General features: G+C 31.9%; 1 protein-coding gene across 1 annotated transcript; it reads right to left on the reverse strand.

Moving 5' to 3' along the window:
* Nucleotides 1–289: 289 nt before the first annotated feature.
* LOC139485413 (tyramine receptor Ser-2-like) lies at nucleotides 290–7,856 on the reverse strand. Its single transcript, XM_071269884.1, has one exon. The coding sequence runs from the start codon at nucleotides 5,564–5,566 to the stop codon at nucleotides 4,229–4,231; it is 1,338 nt and encodes a 445-aa protein (XP_071125985.1). The 5' UTR covers nucleotides 5,567–7,856; the 3' UTR covers nucleotides 290–4,228.
* Between the last annotated feature and the right edge of the window lie 1,751 nt (nucleotides 7,857–9,607).

Consider the following 9,607-nt stretch of genomic DNA (forward strand, 5'->3'; position numbering starts at 1 on the left):
TACGTTATGGTTGTTAGAATTATTGTTCACATGTTCGACTTTTTTTAATCTTTATCAAAGCGTGGCCTGTTTCTTTTTCACGTCTGAGCTTTAACAACCCCCTGATAACTCCTGCTTCTGTAATATATATGGGACAATATCCCTAATGCTCCTCGATAAGAGGAACTCAAAAGTCACGTGTAATCAAAAAATCTCTGTGAAGTGATATTGGATATGTTTCTATTTTTTTCAAATGACTGAGCTTAACCTTTTGTGCTGATAAGGAAAGTAGAGGAACACAGAATAAATCTTTTACAACAAGGAATCGAATCACGAAAGGATGGATGTTCGGGGTATGCTAATTAACGGAAAAAGTAATTTCACTTCCTTCCCCGAAATTTAACCACATATGTGAAAATGTCACAGCTTCGAAACGAGCTATCATACATATCCAAGTTTACGATATGGACTGAGCTACAAGTAAAAACGTTACCATTACCGCCTATGTAACAACAAGTACAGATATTGACCAATATGATACTCGTAAAGTAAAGTTTTGACTGTGACTGATCACTTAACGTTTGTACATGAAACATGTTTTCATTTCTGTTCTAAACTTTACATCAAAGTAACTATATATAAAGGGATTCACTATATGGTTTAGAAAAACGAAGCGTGAAAAATACGTCCAAGCAAATGTTTCGCCCTCTGTTAATGTTGTGACATTAAAATCCCCTATTGCATAAGCAAGTATTAAAATAAGCAAAGAGGGTATATATGATAAAATATAGGTAATAATTATGACAAAATACATTATGGTTATTCTTCTTTTCACGGCATCTTTTCTAGTCTTTGAATTTACTTCCGGGTTAATTTCATTGTTCGATGGTACTATATCCTCAGATTTCGTGGTATTATGGTAAGAAGTTCCATTTTGTACTTCATCCAGAGAAGGCTCGTTATTGGATCTAATGTTTAAAAACTCCTTCTTTTTATTATTCTCATCAGGATTTGAAATGCACTTTGTTACACCAATTCCACATGGTTTAATTTGGTTTGGTACATAATTATGTGTATAGGAATCAATTGAACACGTCTTGTTTGACTGAGGAATCGATTCCGTGTTAGACGACGTATTGCTGTCTTGGTTTATGTGATAAACATTTTTCCACTTCTTCCCAGAAAAAGATATGTTTATTCTCCTTAGAACAGGAATGAAGAGTGCAGCAGTAATAATTATATTTACCACACTGATCAAACCAAGAAATCCAAAGTACGCTGTAATTGATGCTGAAGTATCTGCGGCATAGTACTTACAAAGCGTTGTTTGAATTGTATGATTTAGAAACAATTCATCCGTGGTTTTAATTCCTGATATTGCTAAAAGCGGTGCAGTATAAACTAACGACAAAAACAAAGCAGTTGTAAACGATACCTTTTTCCGAAATAATGTCATTTTTGGTCCTAATGGTTTGCATACTAAAAGATATCTTTGGACACAAATTACCACTAAAATGTGTCCTGAAAATCCTGCCACGAACGCTTGTAAAAATGTAAAAATCCGACAAACTATGTCACTTGGATAATTATAGTAGAATGTGTTGTCCATGATATAGAATGGGCAACTTACAAAGCATCCAATCAAATCTACAATAGCCAACAGTGGAATGAAATAACGCTCACCTCGCTCCTTAATTCGAAACAAGTAAACAAATATAACGACACAGTTTCCAAAAATACCTATAAGCGTTCCTATGACGATACAAATTGAGTTGCTAAGATAAATGCCAGAATATTTGTCTCGGAGGATCTCACCATAATCAGTATTATTCCTCATTCTGAACTCTTTATATTTTTACTCCCTTCAAGCAAAAATGCAGCTGTATGTCTATAAACTATGCATGCCTGTGTTAACATGCATCCTCTTTCTGGATGACTGCTTCAACAATTATATAAGTTTTTGATGTTTTCTTTAAGATTTCCTTTTAAACTATTATTTCTTTAATTTCTTTACATCATTGAATCATATAAATTCAATCTCATTGTGATAAAGAATAGAACAATGGAATAACCGAACTTCCTGTTATGCAACTCTACAATTTGAAGACAGGTACAAATGTATTATTCGAACGTTACTTCCTGATGCAAAGATGTCGTTAAATTTAATTCTTACATATAATGGAAAGTGTAAAATGATTCAAATGGAACGTATTTATTACTTTAAAAAATTTAATGTTAACTGTATACTGTCCAACTTGAATAAATATTGATTGCATAAACATAATTTTATCCAACTTTGTCCTTTGAATGCTTATATACCTGTAGTCTGGTGATTAGTATTGTTGTTAATTTATAAAGAATAATGGCATTTTTACTGACTTTAACGGCAAGAATATTAGGCGATTCCGAAAGGGCAAGCTGATGAATTCAGTATTAAATCAAGGCCATAACTCCTTTATTCGGCAATTTATGCTAACTGTAGTTTATTGATTAATCCTTTTTTGGCGGAAAATATGAGGCAAAACTACTTTAATCTCATACAAACGTTCGGATAGGTGTTTAGTTGTATAAATGAAGGTGAGTACATTCCATCGATAAATTGGGTTTGAACAGGTGACCTTGCTGCATTTATAAATGACGTCATTGTCGAATATTTTCGAGTCTTAAGTCCTGTTCATGGTCTTAAAATGTCTGGCAGTAAGAACAAAATGAAAATGTACAAATTGTCGATACATTGATTTACTACGTACTTTAAAAATGTAAAGTATAAATAGCACGTTACACAAAACATGCTTAAGGTGTAAAACCACTAATTCAGGCCTGGCCAGAAAGCACATACCAGAAAGTAGTACATATTTAACACAAAATAGTTCCTACGCAGGAGTGTAACTTTCAAAAGATGTAGAATATTTAGGTATTTTTGGTATCAAATAAAAGCTGAAGGACTGGTGATCATCATAGAACACGTTTGCACCAAATTTTAAAAAGAGGGTACATTTTGTCTGTTTGTCAGATCTGAAGTATCTGTTTTTGGTACATCCGAAGTTCCGGGAACCAGTTCTTTGTTATATGCCATTAAAGGTATGTTGATTTTTGTTTCAGTACAAGTCACCATAAAGTGTTGCTTTTAAATGCAATGATTGTCACTTTATTTGAACTTAAAACAAAAGAGGTGTGCCTGCTTAAAACAGGGGAATTTAACATAGAAAGCAATGGGACTATGAATTAGTGGTGTACTTCTTTAAGATAGTAAACTTATTACTTGCACTTACATATACGATTCATAAGTGTAAGGAAGTTGTTGAGTATCTAGTAAATCACAAGATCATTTATAGCAAAGAAACTAAAATAACAATCAATTATTTATTAGAAGCTACATAAAGATAAAATGTTAAAATTATGTTTAAGTTTAAATCTGAATTATTAATATTAACAGGGGAATTGTGTCTCGAAATTATACGTAACTTGGACTTTCAACTAAATTTTCATGGGTTTCGTGAACAACGGAAGTGCATGAGTAGATATGCAAAGATCAAAAGACATATTGAAAAATCAAATGATTAAAAATCTGGCAAACCATTATCGCCTTTTAAATATTTCCGAATGCTTGTCTGCTAATTCTAATGGTTCATTTATTTTTGTATGTACAAAGGATTGTTGAATCAGAAACATATACATACTTGTGACCAAATATAAAGTTGGTCTACGATGAACATATAAACTCGTGATTTCCTTTGTATTAACTACGAATTCCCAAGAAAATCCAACGAATCATAATGAATCCACAGATTTACAAACTTAATGAATAACGGTTCATTTTTTTAAAACAAACAATGGAAAATTAGTCGCTTTAAAACATCAAATTATAAATGACGGTTGGCAATACATTCCAGATATTTAAAATACTACATAAATGTATAATGGATAACTATTTTTTGAAAATTTGACTTCGTATGTTCACTTAGTGATTGACAATAGATAAGTTATCTAGAGGTTCAAGATAAAATATGTTGGTAATGTATTTCTTTCTTCTATACTATTTGTTAAACTGTGTACCCTTCAGGTACAACTGAATTTATGGTGAGGTAAGTGGAGGTCAGTATTCAATGTAATGTATTGTTCGGGCTGTTTGTATCTTTTAACTGTTTTCCTTTTTGGAAACGGTGATGTCCTTACCATTTGATTTCCAATTACCCCTTGAATCTCCTCTCGTATTTTTTGCAATGGAATAATCAGCATTTTTATCATCTTATTGGCATTTAAAACACTTTTTCAACTCTTCTTTGAATTTCAAATCAAAGTACCCGTAAATAAAGGGATTAACAATATGATTAATCAACACGAAGCGCGCGATAAAAAAGAAAGCACACGTTTCACTCTTAGATAAAGTCACAAAATTAAAATCTGCAATAGCATATGATAAAATTAGCATGATGATTGACGGAATATAGGCAAAGATATAAGCAATGATTATAACGAAAAACATCATATTAATTCTTCTTTTAACTGAATCTCGTTTAACAGTACAAGAGTCTGTATTGTAACGCTTCTTTGATTCTCCTTCATTCGATTTGCTTTGTAAAGATTTCTCTGAAGATTGAGCTGGTTCGGCTATATCTTTTCGCTCGTTTTTGTTTTTCAAATTATGCTCAAGCTGCAAAGGAGAATTATTATTTGTTATTGAATAAGCTGTAATGCATCCTTCAGGTTCTTGAATATCAATTTCGTCGATTAGACAGGATGATTCACCAATGTCCTTTTCATTCCTTGCTTGCGTCGCATGTATATTCGATTCTGTGTTTGATTCTGTTGTGCATGACTTCATCGAATTGGAAATCGATTCTTTCGTGGACGTAAGGTTTGTTGCATTTATTGCTTTAGATATATTCGATTCCCCAGATGTCACAGGGGCATTGTTGCACTTTTTAACACTGAAAGATATTTGTATTCGCTTCAAGACCGGTATATAAAGAGCAACAGTTATAACTATATTAAATATCATCAATAATGCAAGAAAACCGAAGTAGGCGGTAATTTTTGCTGATGTTTCCACTGCGGAAAACTTACAAATAGTAACTTGTACTGTGTGATTCATAAAGTTCTCATAAGATGTCTTTAATCCTGAAATGCCTAACAATGGTGCCGAATAAAGTAAGGCAAACAGAGAGACAAATGCAAAATACATTCTTTTCCAAAACAATGTCATCTTTGGCACAAAAGGTTTGCAGACTAGAAGATATCGTTGAACGCATATAATTACCAGAATGTGAGCTGAAATTCCTGGAACAAATGTTTGTGAGAATGTTAGTATTCGACAAATAATATCACTTGGATAATCAAAAAAATATGTGTTGTCCATTATATAAAACGCTGAACTGGTAAAACAAGCTACAAAATCCACACTAGCCAACAATGGAATAAAATAGCGTTCGCCTCTTTCCTTTATTCGGAAGAAGTAAAACACGATTATTATACAATTTCCAAATAAACCAATAACTGTACCGAATATAATAAGTATTGTACTACATAAATTCACATCGCTGTACCTACTTCGAAGAATTGTACCAAAGTCAACGGTTACCTCCATTTTTAGACTAAGGTAAAGATAAAGTGATATTCAAGCGTCTTTAAACTAATATAAAGTCAGTGGTGATTTTATGCAATTAAACTAATTAATACTGCGTAATTTTTTACTTCAACATTTACCACTTCCTGTATAACATAATCTTACATACTTTGATTTCAAGAGATTGAAGTACATTACCGTATTTCATTTACAGCTGACAACAATTTTATATATTTGTCAAGTAGTACAATATTCACATTTTGGTAGAAATAAAATTTTGAACTTTCACTTGTTCTGGTAGCTAAGGAAATCGGTTTACAAAATGAAAAATGATAGTCTATAAAAAAGTAAAAATTTGACACCCAATTGTAGATCAAACTGTCCTTTAACAGAAGGCAAGCATAAACACAAAAATACATGTTGACATATATCAATGAGATTACATCCAGTGGTCAGCATGCGGTTTCAACAATATGCACGTGTCTATGACAATTATAACACACTCAAATCGTGCATTTAAATGATACATTTTATACATATCTTAACATATTTTAAAGCATCTGCCAACCATTACCAGGTTATTTATATTTTATATTAAAAAAAAACCCCATTGAGATATATCAAAATGGTGCCACTTATTAACATTCTGACTTGGAACAGACAAATGAAAATGTATAAAGATGTTTATACATCTAAACGATTCCTCTAAAACTCTATTGTATTGTAATGCTATATAACAATAACAACCACTACACCATGGCATCAATGAAATAAAAACTTAACATATCGTGATGAAATTAAGCAGTCCTAGACCCTTATATGAACGGTCGTTTTTATATATTGTTAATGTTAAATGTATTCGAACTTGTGATTCTATCTTTCTTTTGTGCGATTCGCGTTTCTCTTTTTAATATTGTTATGATGACCATTGATTGCGTTTACAAAGAAAGAATGTCTTCAACTCAGTTCTAAACTTCACATCAAAATAACTATAGATGAAAGGATTCACTATATGGTTGAGGAAAACAAAGCGTGCAAGATATATCCAAGCAATTGTTTCACCCTTAGTTAATGTAATGAAATTAAAATCATCAATCGCATAGGAAAGTATTAAAATTATCACAGCTGGAATATATGATATAATATAAGCAAGAATTATGACAAAAAACATAATGGTTATTCTTCTTTTTACGGAGTCATTTCTGCTTTTCAAACCTCCATCATGTTTAATTTCATTGTCTATGTCCATTATTTCTTCAGTCTTGACGGCATTATTGACATGGTTGTTCTTTACTAAATCCTCTCGAAATGGCTCTTTATTAGAACACACGTTTGTAAATTCCTTATTTCTACACATCTCATTAGGCTTAGAATCATATTCCGTCGTTTCAACTACAATTTGGTTCGTCGGGTTCGAAACCGAAGGTTGTGTACCAGAATCAATTGAACTTGTCTTTGTTGGTTGAGATGTCGATTCAATATTAGACGACGTATTTCCATCGTTAATTTTGTAAAATACACTTTTCGTCGTCTTTTTAGATAAAGACATGTGTATTCTTCGTAGAACTGGAATGTAAAGTGCTGCAGTTATTATGATATTGGCCACAATGATTAGTCCGAGAAAACCAAAGTAAGCTGTAATTTTTGTTGAAGTGTCTACAGCAGAAAATTTACAAATCGTTGTTTGAACTGTGCGATTCATAAAAATCTCATCGGTGGTTTTAATCCCTGATATTCCTAAAAGGGGTGCAGAATAAAGTAACGGAAATAAAAATGCAGCGGTAAATGATACCTTTTTCCAAAATAACGTCATCTTTGGTCCGAAAGGTTTGCATACTAAAAGGTATCTTTGAACACAAACAATCAATAAAATATGTGCTGAAAATCCTGGAACAAACACTTGCAAAAAAGTCAAAAGCCGACAAACTATGTCATTCGGATAATTGTAAAAGAAGGTGTTGTCCATTATATAGAACGAAGAACTTGTTAGGCATGCAATCAAATCCACAATTGCCAACAGTGGTACGAAGTATCGCTCACCTCGCTCCTTTATTCTAATAAAGTAGAAAAATATTACTGTACAGTTTCCCATAATACCTATAATTGCTCCAATAACGATTAAAATGGTACTACTAAGAGATATGTCATTATATCTGTTCCGTAGAACTTCGCCATAGTCAGTATTATTATCATTCATGCTAATTTGATAAGTAATCTTTATCCGTAAACGTAAAGATGTACATACATGTATATGTCTATTTCACATATCCGTCAGTGTTATAAGACTTCCTCTTTCCGCGTGATTGATTTTAAAACTTCTTCAAATATTTACGTTTCTTTAATGATTCGATCTTCTCTTTATAGTTATCAAATACATTCAATGAAAACGTAATTCAAAATATTATTACATTTTATTTTGATATACAGGTAGACTATTTTTATAACTATGGTGAAAGTAGATGTCGTCTTAAGTAATATACATATCCGAAGTATTTGAAAAATATGAGAGATGTTTTTTATTTCATCTATCCTAGGTACATGTACGTATATACAAGGGCATACAAGTACATATTCTAATTAGAGCCTATGACCGCTTGATTTCATCGCAATATGTTAAGTGTTTATTTCATTGATGCTATGGTGTAGTGTTTATATATATATATATATATATATATATATATATATATATATATATATATATATATATATATATATATATACAACTCGTCTAAACATCAACCCAACAATGTTAGATCTGTAAATTTGCTTTCGCAAATTTTTGGTTCTTCCCTCGCCGGGATTCGAACCCATGCTACTGTGATATCGTGACACCAAATCGCCTGCACTGCAGCCGTCCCGCTAGACCACACGACCACCTGGGCTCTCAAAAAAAGAGCTTTCGGTGGGCATGTGTTACCTTTCCACGTCAGTTTTAATCTAGCGGCGTACTACAGTACATGATATATAAGGCATGAAGATGTTATTGTTACAGATCAGCTAAATTATCTATAGTAAAGGATCCTACAAATTAATGTAAGATACAGTCACAGAAAATAATTATATTCATAAGTACGTCTGAGTCAGTGACAACCCTACAACAGATATATATATATATATATATATAGCATTCCAGTAGAGCTATAGGGGAATCGTTTAGATACATAAAAATCTTTATACATTTTCATGTGTATGTTCCAAGTCAGAATGTTAATAAGTGGCACCATTTTGATATATCTTAATGGTTTTTTAATGTAAAATGAAAATATCCTGGTAATGGTTGGCAGATGCTTTAAAATATGTTAAAACACGTATTACACTTGTTCATATAAAAGCACGATTTGAGTGTTTTAAAACTGCCATAGACATGTGCATATTGTTGTAACCGTATGTTGACAACTGGATGTAATTTTGCTGATAAGTGTCACTGAGTTTCTAACTTATTGGTATATGCATATGCCAACATATCTGTTGTGTTAAAATAACATATTAAAGGACAGCTCGATCTAAATTTTGGTTTTTAATATATAATTTCTCCAAAGACTATAATTTTTCATCTTGTCAACTGATTTTTCGTACCATAATTCTTAAAAAAAAAATCTAAATTTTATATTAAATGTACTACTTTAGAAATATATGGGATTAGTGTAAGATGTTAATGAAATACGGTTATGTACTTCAATCTCTTGAAATCAAGGTATGTAACATTTGTTATTCAGGATGTGGTAAATGATAAAGTTAAAAATTACGCAGTATAAATTATTTTAATTGCACAAAATTAACGCTGACTTCATATCTTTTTTTGAACGCTTGAATATCACTTTATCTTCACCTTAGTCTATAAAATGGAGGTTAACGTTGACTTTGGTACAATTCTTCGAAATAGGTACAGCGATGTGAATTTGTGTAGTACAATACTTATTATATTCGGTACAGGTATTGGTTTATTTGGAAATTGTATAATAATCGTGTTTTACCTCTTCCGAATAAAGGAAAGAGGCGAACGCTCTTTTATTCCATTGTTGGCTAGTGTGGATTTTGTAGCTTGTTTTACAAGTTCAGCGT

This window comes from Mytilus edulis, chromosome 8 (genome assembly GCF_963676685.1).
Source record: "Mytilus edulis chromosome 8, xbMytEdul2.2, whole genome shotgun sequence".
In the NCBI taxonomy this organism is placed as follows: Eukaryota; Metazoa; Mollusca; class Bivalvia; order Mytilida; family Mytilidae; genus Mytilus; species Mytilus edulis.

Bases quoted from the DNA above. Each gene is read 5' to 3' on its own strand.
- LOC139485413 (XM_071269884.1), bottom strand. From the start codon at position 5,566: ATGGAGGTAACCGTTGACTTTGGTACAATTCTTCGAAGTAGGTACAGC.